General features: G+C 56.2%; 1 protein-coding gene across 4 annotated transcripts in view; it reads right to left on the reverse strand.

The window, feature by feature from the left end:
• LOC119109551 (muscle M-line assembly protein unc-89) overlaps positions 1-17,561 on the reverse strand; it is a 112,597-nt gene that overhangs the window by 15,298 nt on the left and 79,738 nt on the right. For all 4 annotated transcript variants that reach the window (XM_037233223.1, XM_037233221.1, XM_037233220.1 and 1 more), the window contains 10 exons: positions 17,179-17,331; positions 16,557-16,737; positions 16,036-16,199; positions 13,345-13,611; positions 6,645-6,822; positions 6,051-6,166; positions 4,870-4,962; positions 3,882-4,053; positions 2,025-2,216; positions 1,403-1,600 (listed from right to left, as the gene is read on the reverse strand). In XM_037233223.1, coding sequence (XP_037089118.1) covers positions 1,403-1,600; positions 2,025-2,216; positions 3,882-4,053; positions 4,870-4,962; positions 6,051-6,166; positions 6,645-6,822; positions 13,345-13,611; positions 16,036-16,199; positions 16,557-16,737; positions 17,179-17,331 — 1,714 coding nt within the window. The remainder of the gene's footprint in view (positions 1-1,402; positions 1,601-2,024; positions 2,217-3,881; positions 4,054-4,869; positions 4,963-6,050; positions 6,167-6,644; positions 6,823-13,344; positions 13,612-16,035; positions 16,200-16,556; positions 16,738-17,178; positions 17,332-17,561) is intronic.

The raw sequence follows: 17,561 nt of genomic DNA on the forward strand, positions 1-17,561 counted from the left end.
GCGCTTCCTACTGACCGAGCGGCCGCGGCACGACGACCGCACGCTCGGGCCGGGGCCGGGCCGGCGCAACCTGCGCCGCCCGCTCTCGGGGCCGCATTTCAGCGTGCGTCACCGGCCACGCCAGCTCACTGTCTTCATGGACAACCCGCCACCCGACTGGTACTTCGTGCGCGACGTGCTGCCCGCCGTACACGCGCCCAAGATGGGCGAGCTGCTGCCACCGCGGCGCGCCTCGCCCGTGCCGGCGCCCAACGCCTACAAGGTGCCCAAGCGGCCGTGCCGCGCCCCCGAATTCACATTCCGGCCGTTCGAGAGCGCGCCGGCCTTCCAGACGCCCGGGCCGGGCGCGTACTCGCCCGAGCAGCCGCCCAAGCGGCGCGCGCCCGCCTTTAGCATCCGGCTGCCGGTACCGGCCGCCCACCCGTACAGCGAGCGGCCGTCGTTCGGCCGCGGTCCGGCCTCGTACAACACGCGCAGCGAGCCACGCCAGCGGCCGGCCTTCAAGCTGACGCGCCGGCCGCACAGCACGCCCGACGACTTCCCGGCGCCGAACGCCTACTCGCCGCACGCCGCCCCCGGCACCAACAACGGCTTCACGCTGAGGATCAAGCCGCCCGACTTCAAGCGGCCCAAGGCGCCGGCGCCCAACAAGTACCTGCCGGCGCGGCCGCTGCCGCGCGCGCCCCAGTACTCGCTGCACGAGCGGCACCGTGACATGACTTACAAGGAGAAGGAGAGCGTGCCGGCGCCGGACACGTACCTCCCGCCAGTCGACTGCGGCTGTGGCCTGTATCGCACCACGACGCCCGGCGCCAGCCTCAAGAGTCGACCGTCTAAGTACCTGTTCACGGGCTACGACCAGGCGCGGGTGCCATGCGCAATGTCGCGGGAGGCGGACAGCAAACGGGTACCACTGGCATGACGAACGACCGACGAAGCGACACGAGCCAACCGGACGGCGGCAACGCGCTAAATTGTCTTGGTTCAGTTGAATCGCTGTGCAATGCGTCATTGATAGGCATCAGGGGACGGAAGGGCTGCGTAGCAACGATGTGAAGGGTATTTTGATGTAGATGCATGCGTTTTAGGGGTGTGGGTGCGGGCGCAACCATGGGCATGTGGTAGCGTATGTTGACGGAAACTATTATGCAATACATAAATGGGATTAAGCTACTGCTGGTTATTACTGCTGATTATGCTAGTGGAAACACAATGGTTGAAACTGAAATGCTATCATATACGTTCAGCATCAAACCCGAGTCAAGCAGTCCCAATGAAAGAACAAACGTCTAAACGCTTACAGCAACAGCAAAAAATCATTCACGGAGGTCGGCCACAGACCCGGTACCATGACCCTGCCATGTGCGGAAGAACGCGAGACACAGACGCAAGCTTTACTGACCGTTGCGAATGGTAAGCGAGTGCTTGCTCTCGCGCCGCTTGATCTTGATATGCTCGTCGGTGATTGGTCGTCCGTCCTTGGTCCAGGTGACGTTGGGCGGCGGGATGCCGCTCACCTGGACCTTCATGACGACCTCTTGACCCGGCTGGGCCACCTGCGCCTTCAGCCGGTGGTCGAACACAGGCGCTGCCAAGATTTCTGCGCAAAGAAGGCCATTGGTGACGATGGGGACGGTCACAGAATGCAATGAGTGAACTCATAGCTTCTCAGGAAGAAGCCATTCAATGGCAAAACCATCTGAGTCGGGCGTGAAACAATTACTGTTTTCCTTGCTCAGTCATCTTAAGAGATGGAAAATATTTACACTCACCGGCCTTACACTACTTCAACACGTGTCTCCCATCTTTATGCTAAATAACTGCGCATTTCGCTCGTGAACTTTTCCTCCATAGCTCTGGAGGCATATCAGCTGTCGTCGAAATCGCTGAGTATAGCCATACGGGTATGATCAGCTACATAGTAAAGCAATGCGGCGGACCCACGGACCGAACGCAGCCTAACCACGACCCTCAAACTGTTAGAAGTGTTTTGCTTTCCACACGCCTTTCCGAACAATACTCACTTCTAACGAGCACTTCGGCGGTACTCTTGGACGTGCCGGCCGCATTCTTCAGGCAGCAGGTGTATTTACCGGCGTCGTCCTCGGTCGCCCGCTCCAGGGTCAGGGTCACGTGCGTGTCATCGTGTGACGTCACGGCGCGGTCGTTGGGGGTCAGCTCCACACCGTTCTTGAACCACGTGATCTGGGGGTTACCTGTGGGGAGGAGCGGGTCAGAATGCTTCCAAGACAAACAGACGATGCGGCGCGGCAGCAAGAGCGCCTTTGATTTGGTGTATGTCTGGGCGTATGGTTCTGGTTTGTTGACGGTTGATCTTTCAGGGACAAGTCGACGATATCGGAACCTATTCTTCAAATGGCAACACATCGTTGAGAAGAGATGTGAAAAGACGGCTCTGGGGCAATGCGTATGTTTCTGACTGTGTATCATCCTTAGCCACAGCACAATATCCCCGTCCAATAACTGACCCGAAACGAATTTAGCTCAGTCGTTGCAGTGCCATAACACACCTAAACATGACTCATCTCACAATGCATTGCAATACGGCAGGGAACTGAAGGCCTCTCAGGCCTGGGACGAAGGTATGAGCCAGTGTGACCGATGGCGGCGATTTCTCGTCGTCGCTCGCCGCGGGCGACAGAGCGCACCGAGCGTGGCATGGCAGCACCGCCCAAATGGCGCCGTCACCAGGCGCCTAACTGTTTCCCTTTCTCTTGGCACCGGTTCAGTGCAATAACCGGCGCCAGTGATGAGAGCCAAGATTCTGACCTGCAAAATTTACTTACGGCCACCACGTCATCGCGTAGGAATAGTAATAGGTGACGATCAGTTTACCGCGGCATCGGGAGGTTCGCTCGGGTTATGGATGTGGCTAGACCAGAGACTCTAGCCGGCCAGTGGGCCAACAGGACTTCACTTTTGTTGCAGCAGCTAGTGTTCTGCAGCCTCGGTTCCGTAAAGCATTTCAATGTCATGTCAGGCAATTGCCACAACCAAAATCGGCTACTATATGGCGTTTAACAGGCCACAAGATTTTGTGTTGAATGCGTCTGTGGGCATCGTCAAATCCTCCACGCTGTATGCGCATCTGAGCCAGCTGGCCCGAAGTCACCCTCTGATACCTGGCGGTAATGACTGATAGGGCGGCGTGACTTTAAGGCCAGACGGATGAAAAATTGCTTGGCTATATGTTTACACTTCCAATGCGTATTATGGACATCGAAACAACATGGGACCAATTGTAAGAATCTAATAAATAGAACCAATACAGGCATTCTGGAAGTACACCTTTTCTTGAGACGTGAGCTATACCCTAAAAATATTACGCTGCGCGAAGGAAACACGGCTAACAAAAGGTCTTAAGGGGTAGACAAGAAGAGCAGAAAGGCAGAGGGACAATATCGTGCACCCTTTCATCCACGGTCAGTCCGTGAGTCTACACATCGCGCCATGTAAACAAAAAACTGTTTTATCCCAATATCATAAACCAACTGTGCAAATTCGACACCGTACACACAAAACCACACCGTATACTCCGCGGGCCAAACAACGAGAATAGCCGTCTCGTCCGGTCTCCTTCCGACCACATACACAAGGGCTGTCGCTAAACCCCCCATTAAGGCATGAATCGTTCGGTGTTTTTTCTCGTCCGCACAGACTGGCTGTGAGCTTCTCGCCATCCGCACAACAATACCAGGCACTCCACAGTCTAACGAACAACCCGACATCCTCGGTGCCTCAGTCACGCATCCAGCCTGTGTCCGCTCCGGTGACGCCCACAACCTACCGACATTCCCCCATCCACAGTAGTTTACACCACTTCTGCGCACGGCCGCACCCCCATCCCCACCCGCTCTCACCTGAGTATTCCCCACTCAGGCGCAGCTCCTCGTCCTCGTGGATGACGAGCCCCTGAAGCGGCGCCACGAAGCGGGGCGGCCGGACCGGGCCGCCGGCCGGCCCGTCCTCGTCACGGACCATCCGCGAGCGGGCGGTCCGCTCGCGACTCTGCTCGTAGGTGGTCCGCTGGACCTGGCGGTGCGGCGCACAGTGAGACCGGCGCCCGGCCGCCGCTGGACCGCCCCCGCCGCCAACACAAACTTCCGTCGGCGGGCGGCGCCCGGGCGGCGCCGGCGCGCCGGCACCGCCGCCGGTGACGGGCACCGAGATCGGGGCGCCCCCTGGACCGAGCGGTGCTCTGGGGCGGCGCGCATTGTCGCTCGCGATCAGAAGAGGTGTTCGTAAATACGCCACTTCTGATGCGGCGAACGGGTTAAAAGTGCCAGCGCGGCGAGGAAGTTCTTGGTATTTCACAGCTCTTGAAGTTCACAACGTGTTGACCTTAAAAATACAACAACAAAAAAAAAACAGGCGAGTGACTAATAAGCTCACCCCACAAAATGTCTCAGATATCCGACAGGACTCGATTAATTCAATGCATGAAGGCTCGTTGTGCACTCTTAACTTACCAGCCAATCAAGATGACAACGCTTAGGTCAGTCCCGCTCCGTTTTGTGCCAAGAAAAATACAATATGGCACCAAACGCCTGGCACCGCTGGGAGGATTAAGTGCAAAATAATGTCACAAAACACAGCTGGACGAGGAGCCCAATAAACAAAACACTCGTGGGACAGATGTCGCGCGATCTTATGATGCTCTCAGAGACTCAGACCCTTGATGAAAATGCCCACTGTGACCTTGACACAAAATCAGATCGGAACGGAAATTTTTACGTTCATCATACAATCATATCGGTATGGTTAAAATGAGTGATGACAGGCGTACAGGGGCGGCTTGCCACGGCGGACAAGAGCGTTAGAGGTCATTACCACCTGGGCCGCACACACCTGCCTGTCCGGCTCCTCCGCGACACTGGAGTGGGACTCCTCGCGTCGCCGACGATCAGCCCCGTCCTTAGGCCGCTGATCACCATTAATGACCTGTGAAAGCGTCAAACAGTGCTGCCATCAATGGTACTCCGTCTTTGAACGGGGCGCCTCCAAGGTAATTTTGTTGTTGGGTTTGCATACAGTGTGAAGACCACGTCAAACGCTTGGCACCCGAGAGGTTTGGCGTCCCCGTCATCCCGTCACCTTAACCAGAACACCCCAGCACCCCAGACACTGGAACACCCGGCACCCCGGGTGTTGGCGCAAGTTGGCACAGCGTGCACTGCACGGGCGCATCAGGCTGATAGGACGGTGAAAATACCCCCGAGACAGGATGCAACGGGCGAGCACAGCAGTTCGAAAATGCGGTCAGGGCAGCAGGGCTCCGGTCTGATGGCTGCAAGGCCAAGATCAATGAAACCCGCACTCGGGTAAGGTCGTTGCGTTGGCACGCCGGCGGGGTATCTGTCAAAGTCACCGGGCTGCGAGAACGATTTCATATTGTGCCAAACATAGCGGAAGAATTAAAGTTAAATAAGTGTCGCTGCTCTCTCACTGACATGTCAGCCGCTGCAGCTGTAGCGTTTTAACACGCTACACCATTAGGTATCACGGATGGTCTGCTCAAAACGCATCTGCCCATAAACCATGGCTGGACGAGATGTGATACTGTCTTGATATGTTGCTCTCTTTATGTGAGCGTCGTGTCCCAATGCAAAATTCTGTTAAGAGGAATGGTCAACGCTCCACTTACACGTGGTGCGAGTTTTTTAGTTCGCTGTCAGTGATAATTGCTTTTAACCTTGATTGACTCAAACACACAAGTCCTGAGCTTAGACCAGACCAGTGACTATTGCAGCGAAATTAGTGCAAAGCAAGGATGTGTGATGCAACGAACTGCTTCCTAGTGTAAAGCGCGTAGGAACGCACAATTGGGGCAAAGGACTATTGGGATACTTTCATAATCCGCTTACACAAAAATGGAGACAAAGCAAATATATGACAATATCATACAACGCTGGCGACACATAGCCTCTCGTTCTCAAATTCCTTAAGCACTCAGAACACATTATGGGCTCCTTTCAGTCGTTGCTGACGTCTCTGAAGGCGACGCTCGGCCCAACCTTTGGCCGGCCTACCTGTGTTTCCTCCCGCGTTTCCATAATGGTGGTCTTTTTCAAGGTCGAGGTGCGGGACTTGCTTACATCTGAGGAGCGACGCCCCTCGCTGGGGGAGGGCGTGCGCTCCAGCGGCTCTGAAAGCGGACATAATCACAACTGAGAGATAGAATGTGTCCCTCCGCCGTTCTTTTAAGGCTGCTAGGAAGTACCATGGAGATGCATCGGCACAGTGTTAGAAACCGGCCAGCAAAAGCAAATTGAGTTCTTACGCTAAGGGTAACCGATCTTCAGTATACCATGAGACACTAGTGAAACAACGATACCCGCTAATGATAAGATATGTGGTGAGCGTGCTTCACGTGTTCTCATGACATGTCCTAATGACTGCCTCCTTACGTCGCCATTCACCATCACCTCCTGCAGTAATGGCGACCGATTATCTTCAACATAACGTATAAAGCCGACAAACCAGGAGTTTAAGAACTTTCAGTAGACGGACACCGCAAAAAGAAAAAGGGAGAGGGAAGATAGCACTCGACTATCACGGGACTTGAGGGTATGGCCGAGGCAGACAAGAACTACAACACCACGTCGCGGCCCGTCACGGCGTACCTCCGACGGAGAGCCGGGCGGCGCACGTGGCCTTGCCGATGTCGTTCTCGGCCACACACTTGACCTGGCCGCTCGGCACGTCCTCGGTCACGCGCACGTGCAGCACGTGGCGCTTGCCCTCGGAGGAGGCGGTGAACTGGTCCGGCAGCAGCGGACTGTTGTCGAACAGCCACTCCACCTGCGGGACGCATGTCTTGGTATGGCGACGCGCGTACACAGGCCGCAGCGGACGGGTGACACTCGCGATGAACAGCGCTGACGGAGCCGGATAGGTGTTGCTACGAGAAAAAGGAAGGCGGCTGAAGTCGATGTCATCCCAGGCTAGCTGTGTTCCAGAGTGCTTCGCAAAGCACACGCCAGCTGTCTGGCCGCGTGGCCCCATAGTGTCGCATCGGTTTATTTCTACACGTCGTCATTGGCGGAATGTCAAATCTGTTCAAAGCCGACTGATGCTCCCAACAGCCGAGCCAGCCCGCGCCCGCACCCTGCAGCTGACATCAACGACTGAGCTGGCCCGCAACCGCACCCAGGAGCAGGCATCAACAGCTGAGCTGGCCCGCACCCGCACCCAGGTGCTGACACTAACAGCAGAGCCAGCCCGCACCCGCACCCAGGTGTTGACATTAACAGCAGAGCCAGCCCGCACCCGCACCCAGGTGCTGACATTAACAGCAGAGCCAGCCCGCGCCCGCACCCAGGTGCTGACATCAACAGCTGGGCTGGCCCATACCCGTGCCCAGGAGCTGACAGCAACAGTCGAGCCGGCCTGCGCCCGCATCCAGGTGCTGACATCAACTAGTGTCGAAATAGGAAACCCAGCCTCCACGAAAGGAGGACCTGGGAACGCTTCCCCGACTTTGTGGAACTTAACGGTATGTCATGAACGTAGCGTGGACAGGGACACCTTAAGAACCGCCATAACCCCGGGAACTGCTGGTTTAGCAGCAACGGAGTCCCTGGTACGAACAACAGCGAATTTTACCGCGAAATCTGCACTTCTAAAGCATGATCAGAAAGCTTGGCATGCCATCCATCTATGATTTTAGAACAGTCTTTTTCGAGAATCTCGAGATTCTGTGCCCTCGTCGGGACACGGGAGCTGGTGCGTACCTTACCAGTTTTTGGAATGTGACTCAAACCGTTGAACAGATAGCAACGCAATTGGACTCGGTTAGTTGACATGCTTTCTGTGCTTGGCTTGCAAGCTGAAAGGCTATCATATCACTGTCAGGGCATTGGCATCTAAACCTTCTTAAAACCTTGCAACGCAACAGTATGAAAAAAACAGTATCAGAGCGTCATTTTGCGTCAACAGCATTCGCAAAAGCACCCTCAGCTTGCTCTCGTGTCTACTCAGTTCTCGTAACCTCGAAAAACCGCAGCTGATGGCGGGGCCAACGACGCTGGCGGGGGCCGAACAGTAGACGGGACGACATATCCCTAAACTCTAAAACATCCGCAGCTTCAACATATTCCACCAATACAAACTGTTGTCTTCGGGGCCGACAACACATCCCGTTGGTGATACCGAATACCATTCGCGGAACAATTTTGTGGTTTTGTGACGAAAAGTGTATAAAAGTGCACACCCATCCACACACCCACAAACTCACACCCACACCCACACACCCACATCCACACGCTCACACCCACACCCACACCGACATATATATATATATATATATATATATACATATATACATATGCATATATGTATATACAGAGAGAGAGAGAGAGAGAGAGAGAGAGAGAGAGGAGAGAGAGAGAGGAGAGAGAGAGAGAGAGAGAGGAGAGAGAGAGAGAGAGGAGAGAGAGAGAGAGAAGAGAGAGAGAGAGAGGAGAGAGGAGAGAGAGAGAGAGAGAGGAGAGAGAGAGAGGAGAGAGAGAGGGAGAGAGAGAGAGAGAGAGAGAGGAGAGAAGAGAGAGAGAGAGAGAGAGATATATATATCATGATTATGCATATATATATATATATATATATATATATAAACAGCCGAAAACTGTACAACGCCCTTCAACAGCATTGCACGGTGTGCTTGCTCATGGGTTTTTACATATAGAACCATGAACCATCCATGACGACAATGACAAACTGTGAAGCTCAGCGTAAAATTGCCGATAGTTCTCGACACACTTGGCAACATAATGTCTTAAAAAGTTAAGTCCAAGCTGAGAGCAGCTAAAACAGCCACAACCGCGGCCGGCGGGCGTGTGCGTCCGGTAAATGAGAACGGCACAACAGAGTCAAACCGCCGAACTCCGCCCAAACCAAACCGGACCTGCCTCCTCCAGACAAACTAGTCTCTAACCCTGTTGCGGCATGGCTCAGGGGCCCATTGTGTAGAGGAGCACAGACGGGGAGCGCCGCGGCTGGAATAGGCGCTCGTGCCGCCGGCCCCGGGGCAGAATTGGCCGCCACTGGATACATTCCTGGCAGGCGCGGCTCGGCCGTCGGCGCCGATACACTTGGCCACCGGCCGGCGGCGCCCGGCGGGGAGTGGGGCCCGGGCGCGGGGTGCAGCCACGGCGGCGCCCGGCGGGGGTGGGGCCCGGGCGCGGGGTTGCAGCCACGGCGACGCCCGGCGGGGGGTGGGGCCCGGGCGTGGGGTGCGGCCCCAGCGGCGCCCCCGGTGTCAGCTGCTTGGGTGGAACCGGGAGGCTTGCGGTCACGTCTGTTGACCCTGGCGCACCGGAGCGACGCGTGGGTGACGGTTTAGGTGTCCTCGCAATGGGTTCAGGTTTCATTTTAGTGCGTGATGGGAATCGCGTTTCGTTTGTTCGCTCCGACAGCTTCCAAAACACGAGATGGATTGACACTTGAAGGTTTGGCACCCGACCCGAACGCGCCGTCACGACATAGCCGTTTTTGTTGTGAGAAGTTCAGGCATCGCCGAGCATAAATAAAAAATATTGGCGTAGCTCGAAACACCCGGCTCCCTTCCAATTTCGTTTCCCATGGCCGGACCACGCAAGGCTGTTTGCGACTTGTTGGTTCAAAGTCTGTTTTTGTTTTGACTGAGCTAAATACAGCACTGTCCGCCACCGACTAGCTAGTGACCAAGGGCACTCCCCTCCCCTCCCCCCCCCCCCCCCCCCCCCCCCCCTCCCTGACACTTGTGATAAATAATCCGTCAAACCGCGGTGCCTCATTTGAACAAAGTTAGGCGAAATAAAGCTTAATCCATGCGACAAAGTTGCAGCTAAAAGGGTATTCATCCTATGTCCGAAAAAAACAATGTCGAGGCGAACGTGCGCCGAGATATGCAAACGCGGATGGCTAAATGCAACACGGAACCCCCACCACATGGCAACATGTGCCTGTTTTTCCGTCTTGCCATACTTCGCCCCGTAAATTTGTAATGCCTTCGTCGAAAATTTAGTGGCACGGGTCTATGAATCTTAACATAAAACTGCTCCTAGAAAACTGGAGGAATTCGAAGCTTTATCGGACATCATTGTCAATAGTTTTTTATCCCAGGTTTGCGCATACGTGATAACTGCGTGTGGTGCTTTGTGAATGCATACACACTGCATTTATTTACACACATGTATACATTTATCGCATGACAAATGTGAAAAATGGCAAAATGTCTGAAATCAGCTTTAGAAAATGCTAGCGGTATATAATGTGTCCGATTATGGCGCAATTTGTGACATAGCATTTCATAATGCTGTCCAGCGCCCGGACGTACCGACTAACGTTAGCAAATTATTAAATCGACAGCAATTAAGGCCATCAGCATGATTGATGTAAAAGAAGCAGCATCTGAACCAAAACAAATGAGCCAATGAATATGTCAAACTTTATCTATTCGACCTATACGTTACCTTAGCTTGGTAGTTACTACAGCAGCGTTCTAGCGGTGCTCCGACTAAGCAAAATAAAACTTGAACTGAGCTAAAAATAGACGTGAACGGCCAAACACAGGTTTTCTTTTACGTGGCGAATACTTTGGCCACTAAATCTAACGAAGACACAACTGTCGCTAAATTGCACCTGATTAAAGCAGAGAAGTATGTCCCCAAATACAATGCTCACAACTACAGACCAGGAGTAGACAAGCAAGCCTTGCGATCATTCTAGAAATAGCTCTGGATGATCAGCCGATGCCATGGATAAGATTAGCGGCGCTTTCAGGCTTTACCGTGTGGTTACATTGGCACCGCACCAGAGGTAAATGGCGGCGCCGGATCGCGGTGCCAAGCCGGAGCCATAATCTCGTTAAAATAATCACCCGCTGTCGCCACCCACGGCACACCCGCCCGTAAGCGGTGCCCAATACACGCTGCTGTGGGGTCATGTTCATGAGCGCCGTCCAAGGGGGAGCCGGCGAGCCGTGCAGGAAATGCTACCAGTTCCGGACCTTGGCGTGTGCTGCCGAAACAGGTGATCAGTTGTGGCTAGCGTTCCTGGCATGCTGTTTTGGTGTAGTTTTCCTCCGTGCAAACGCGAGTGAGGCTGTTCTGGCACGCCCCATGTCACTAGCCCCGACGGCGGAGATTAGCAGCACTTCTACCACTGAGTGACATGGATCGCATCGCCATAGCAACTGTCATCCATCAGGGTTTAAGCTGTTCAGTGCCTGTTCTTCTCCATCACGGCCGTCTGACTACTGCACCACATTGGGTCGGCCACGTACGCCAAGACTTCTACGCGTCAAAACGTCCGCAAATAAAATACGTCACTTGCCGGCCTCAACGTTTATACACCTAAGTTTTCTGATGCCTAAACGTTAGGCGTAAATTATGGCGATCCACACTATACACGTGGCTATTCCGGTCAATTGCGAATAGATAAGACGCAAAGTCAAGGGATAGAGGCCAATGCTAGAGTCGCATGCATACAAGTCAAAGGCATGCGTAAGTCCCGACCTAAACGACACACACGCATAGCTACATGCATTGCATGTCTTAAGTTACCGCAAGATGCTGCCATGTGGGGCGCTTTAAAGCCTGTCGGAAGACAGGGCCCGGGGGCTAACTCAACGCATGGCCTCCGCAGCCTACGTTCACGGTCCCATCACACCTAAGCTTGGCTGCCTCAGCAGCAGCAACAGCGCGTTATACAATGCTGTCGTGCGGCCGTGGGAGCGTCGCTTCCCTATATTGATCCGCGATCTGGTCGCCTAGAGGTCGGAGGTTGTCTCCTATCCCGTATTTCGCCCGCGCGTCTCGGACACCTTCAACAACTTACGAGAGGGCATCGCGGGCTCGCCGAAAATAGAAACTTTGTGCGCTCGCATGCTGCTGCGATAACGCGCGAGTCCTCCGGCGATGAGCCGGCCGAGTTCCTCAACTACCCCTGCCGCATGATCATATTTGTTGTGGCCAAATGCGACTTCTGTTGCACAGTTAGCCACCTTTTGCAGCCTAGATAAATCCATTTGGTACAACCCCATAGCCAGACACGCAGTAATGTAGCAGTGAAAAGACCTGCGTGTGGGTCGCTGGAGAGAGGGTTCTTCATAATATTGTACGAGCATAGATAATTGCAGAAGGCCTTTCATAATAATTACCTGTTTTCACTAACCTGCGTTGCATGGGTTGTCCCTGTGCGCGCAGCGTGCCTTCATACAGTCATACATTCCATCGGCAAAGACCGCCGTTTCCAACATTCGTTTGGTTTTGTCACTCATGGGTACACTGTATATCATTTTAGCCTTGTGTTGTTAACCGTCCCAGATGCCGCTAAATCCTTAGACCATTCTAATGCACCAAACTTGAACTAAAGACAAAAACGAACCATTTCCGAACGGCTGTCCCAGGCTGTCCCAGGAATTAAGAGTTTTACTCGTCTCTTACGGAATTACTGTGTGGCAGCTCTCGGTTCTGCAGGTGGCATGATCACAGCCCGGCCCTGTACCATCCTGCAGAGTTTGGCTGAGGGGCCCAGACCCCACCAGCGATGGCCACCGGCGCTGTCAGTGCCAGCGCCGCGTCGGCAGTGTCCGCCTCTCCTGCGAGCGCGGACGCCGCCGACGCCGCGTCGGCGCTGATAGCTCCTCTTGGCTGCGGCGGTCGCGTGTGGGGCAGGGGTCGGGGGAGGGGTTAGAGCCGAGACACACGCGAAAAACACGCGGCCCAGGCGGGGACGCGAGCCAGGGCCCCGCCGCCGCCGCCACCTGCTCCCGAACGTAACCGAAACCTTGGCACCCCCGCTGCCTGACGAATGAGCCAGCCGGTGCTGGTGGGAGGTGGCCAGCAGGTAGGCCAGCAAAACAGCCAGCCGCCGACGGCTGTTCTGTCGGGAGCGACGCGTTAATTACGCTGGCCGCTGGCATGCGTTTGCTGACGTGTGCGGCTTCGACGCAGGTCCGCGGCGCGTGGGGCCGGCGGCTCATTGAGAGACGGAAGGACTGACGCAGAGACCGACTGACGCAGAGGAATCGACGCACCAGCCTGTCAACGCTGACAGGATGGTGATGGGTGTTACAACCTGGTGCCTGCTGGCGAACAGACAACGGAAGACATGCATGTAGACAGAGGAAACGAGGATCGTTGTTTCTGTAAAAATGTCAGCAAACTATAGATGGTTGAGCCATAAATCTAAAGAGCATCACCGCACCCTTGCATCTTTGGGTGAGGAAAATGCAAGTGCATCCGCACACGCAATCCCACGATCACCGCACTGTGCGACCGATTCAAACAGCCACGCCTCCTCACACCAGCGCCACCACTCCAGCCTCTCACTGGGACCCACCGTGGGCTGGGGTCGGCCGTCGATGATGCACTCGAAGCGGACCTCGTCGCCCTCCTCGGCGCGTTGGTCCTTGAAGATCTGGCCGAATGTGGGCGGCCGGCGCCGTGTCAGCGAGCGCGTGTCGACCGCTCCGGCCGGCCGCACCGCCACGTGCGAGAACGAGCGCGCCTCGCCGGCCGCGTTCGACGCCACGCACACGTAAGTGCCGGCGTGCAGCGGCAGCGCCGAGCCGATCTCCAGCCGGTACATGTCGCCAGAGCGCGTGATCTGGGGCGAGAGGAGGTCATGTGGTGACCCGCGGCGCGTGATCTGGGGCGAGAGGAGGTCATGTGGTGACCCGCGGCGCGTGATCTGGGGTGAGAGGTGGTCATGTGGTGACCCGCGGCGCGTGATCTGGGGAGAGGAGGTCATGTGGTGACCCGGCGGCGTGATCTGGGGCGAGAGGAGGTCGTGGTGACCCGCGGCGCGTGATCTGGGGTGAGAGGAGGTCATGTGGTGACCCGCGGCGCGTGATCTGGGGTGAGAGGTGGTCATGTGGTGACCCGCGGCGCGTGATCTGGGGCGAGAGGAGGTCATGTGGTGACCCGCGGCGCGTGATCTGGGGTGAGAGGAGGTCATGTGGTGACCCGCGGCGCGTGATCTGGGGTGAGAGGAGGTCATGTGGTGACCCGCGGCGCGTGATCTGGGGTGAGAGGTGGTCATGTTGACCCGCGGCGCGTGATCTGGGGCGAGAGGAGGTCATGTGGTGACCCGCGGCGCGTGATCTGGGGTGAGAGGAGGTCATGTGACCCGCGGCGCGTGATCTGGGGTGAGAGGTGGTCATGTGGTGACCCGCGGCGCGTGATCTGGGTGAGAGGTGGTCATGTGGTGACCCGCGGCGCGTGATCTGGGGTGAGAGGAGGTCATGTGTGACCCGGCGCGTGATCTGGGGTGAGAGGAGGTCATGTGGTGACCCGCGGCGCGTGATCTGGGGGTGAGAGGAGGTCATGTGGTGACCCGCGGCGCGTGATCTGGGGCGAGAGGAGGTCATGTGGTGACCCGCGGCGCGTGATCTGGGGTGAGAGAGGTCATGTTGACCCGCGGCGCGTGATCTGGGGCGAGAGGAGGTCATGTGGTGACCCGCGCGCGTGATCTGGGGTGAGAGGAGGTCATGTGGACCCGCGGCGCGTGATCTGGGGCGAGAGAGAGGTCATGTGGTGACCCGCGCGTGATCTGGGGTGAGAGGAGGTCATGTGGTGACCCGCGGCGCGTGATCTGGGGCGAGAGGTCATGTGGTGACCCGCGCGCGTGATCTGGGGTGAGAGGAGGTCATGTGGTGACCCGCGGCGCGTGATCTGGGGTGAGAGAGGTCATGTGGTGACCCGCGGCGCGTGATCTGGGGGAGAGGTGGTCATGTGGTGACCCGCGGCGCGTGATCTGGGTGAGAGGAGGTCATTGTGACCCGCGGCGCGTGATCTGGGGCGAGAGGAGGTCATGTGGTGACCCCGGCGCGTGATCTGGGGTGAGAGGAGGTCATGTGGTGACCCGCGGCGCGTGATCTGGGGTGAGGAGAGGTCATGTGGTGACCCGCGGCGCGTGATCTGGGGTGAGAGGAGGTCATGTGGTGACCCGCGGCGCGTGATCTGGGGCGAGAGGAGGTCATGTGGTGACCCGCGGCGCGTGATCTGGGGTGAGAGGAGGTCATGTGGTGACCCGCGGCGCGTGATCTGGGTGAGAGGAGGTCATGTGGTGACCCGCGGCGCGTGATCTGGGGTGAGAGGAGGTCATGTGGTGACCCGCGGCGCGTGATCTGGGGCGAGAGGAGGTCATGTGGTGACCCGCGGCGCGTGATCTGGGGCGAGAGGAGGTCATGTGGTGACCCGCGGCGCGTGATCTGGGGTGAGAGGTGGTCATGTGGTGACCCGCGGCGCGTGATCTGGGGTGAGAGGAGGTCATGTGGTGACTCGCGGCGCGTGATCTGGGGTGAGAGGAGGTCATGTGGTGACCCGCGGCGCGTGATCTGGGGCGAGAGGAGGTCATGTGGTGACCCGCGGGCGGCGCTGATCTGGGGGTGAGAGGAGGTCATGTGGTGACCCGGCGGCGCGTGATCTGGGTGAGAGGAGGTCATGTGGTGACCCGCGGCGCGTGATCTGGGGCGAGAGGAGGTCATGTGGTGACCGCGGCGCGTGATCTGGGGTGAGAGGAGGTCATGTGGTGACCCGCGGCGCGTGATCTGGGGCGAGAGGAGGTCATGTGGTGACCCGCGGCGCGTGATCTGGGGTGAGAGGAGGTCATGTGGTGACTCGCCGCGTGTGATCTTGGGCGAGGGGTGGTCAAACGATGACTCGCCGCGTGTGAAGGGTGGAAAATGGGAAACACTGGGGAGGCCCGGGCTGGATACGCATGTAACAGCTAGCATGGTACAGCCATGGAATTGGCACGGAACCAACTGTCAAGAAGACATTTGGTGGACCAAATATCCCTTATCTTCACTACAATTCACGACAATAGTGAAGGCTCCAAACATAGATCAGTGCAGTAAGAAATTCTATGCTTTAAGCACCAAGATAAGATCGAAGACGTTTCCACCCATCTGGACACGAAAAACGAAGTCTTTATGGCAGAGGAGCTGACGCGGGGATGCGTGCCGAGCAATACAAATGCAGCAATAAAAGTTGTCTTCCAACTGATAAACTGTAACAAACGAGGTACCTTCATGCTCTCAGAAGATTTGACTTCAGCGCCATCCTTCAGCCAGATGACGATGGGCTCAGGACATCCGGTAACTTCAACTTCTAGCACTTGCCGCTGCCCCTCCACGGCGTTGGCATCGTTCAGCAGTCTGACAAACTTCGGCTTTTGGGATGGCTCTTCGGCTGTGGGTCACAAGCACGTGATCTTAGCCACCGACTACACTCCAGGCCCGCCCACTCCAAGCCCAGCACAGACGCATTTGGCTTTTGCGTTTCTGTTTTCGCATGTTATGCGTTTATCACCAGGAACGCAAAGCACAGAGGCACATCTGAACGGCGTGTTTCTGGCCCTAAGTAAAATCGGACGATGTACCCGAAGTCAGCCAATAAATGGTACTGTTGTCATCAGCGTCAGCACCACGGCGCACCTGCCTTATCAACCTCATTGCAACCAAAACCACTACGCCGTATCACCTACCGCAACCTTGCATCGCCTATATCGCACAAATATACGCCACTCTGCACCAGAACATCACTTACGGAGCACATGCAGCGTGCAGGAGGAGCGAGCTTCGCCGGCTGAATTGATGGCCACCACCGAGTAGCCGCCGGCGTCGCCCTCCAGGGCACAGTTGATGACCAGTGTGCAGCGGTCGCCATGGAACAGCAGCTGGAAGTCCTTGGACTCCTTGACCGGCTGGTCGCCGCAGTACCAGATCACCTGAGCGTGAGGCGCACAGCGTTCGTGATTGGCGGGTTCGCAGGCACAGCGGCCCGCTGGTGCCAAATCACCTGAGCGTGGGGCGCACAGCGTTCGTGATTGGCGGGTTCGCAGGCACTGCGGCCCACTGGCGCCAGGTCACCTTCAGATGTGTAAGGACGGCATGTGGCCCGGTTGTGACGGCATGTGCATGTGACCCGGTATATATATATATATATATATATATATATATATATATATATATATATATATATATATATATATATATATATATATATATAATACATAACCATGGCTTATGTCAGGTCTACTGCTCACATTTCTTGAAATATCGATTTCACCACGAAATACTGTATGTTTGTGATTCTTGCATTTCTAATGTATTTCTCATGATCCTCCTAGCGCAATATGAGCTCTGCGGCGCGACGCCACGCGCCTGACCTCGGGCTCCGGCTGTCCGGTGATGACGCAGTCCAGCTGGGCGCGCTGGCCAGAGTGCACGGTCAGGTCGCGCAGACTGACCGGGATGCTGGGCTTCACTGGCTCCATGTCGCTGGCCATCTCCGAGTCCGATGTCTCGGTCGGCAGGCGGCCCTGCAGCGGCAGGTCAGGGATCAGACGGCGCGGCACGACTGGTGGACAGGCTGCCAAGGTCAACAGGCAGCCAAGTAACTGTGCCTCGGTCTGTCGAGATATTCAAGCATTCGCTCATTGGTCAGCTCTTCTAAAAATGCACCAAACCCGCCATGAATGCCGGCTAGGCCTATCGCTCGAAGTGCAAAACGTTATTATAAGTGCTGTGATATCATTTGAAGTACAATATG

Source organism: Pollicipes pollicipes, unplaced genomic scaffold (genome assembly GCF_011947565.3).
Source record: "Pollicipes pollicipes isolate AB1234 unplaced genomic scaffold, Ppol_2.1 Scaffold_7231;HRSCAF=8579_pilon_pilon_pilon, whole genome shotgun sequence".
In the NCBI taxonomy this organism is placed as follows: domain Eukaryota; kingdom Metazoa; phylum Arthropoda; class Thecostraca; order Pollicipedomorpha; family Pollicipedidae; genus Pollicipes; species Pollicipes pollicipes.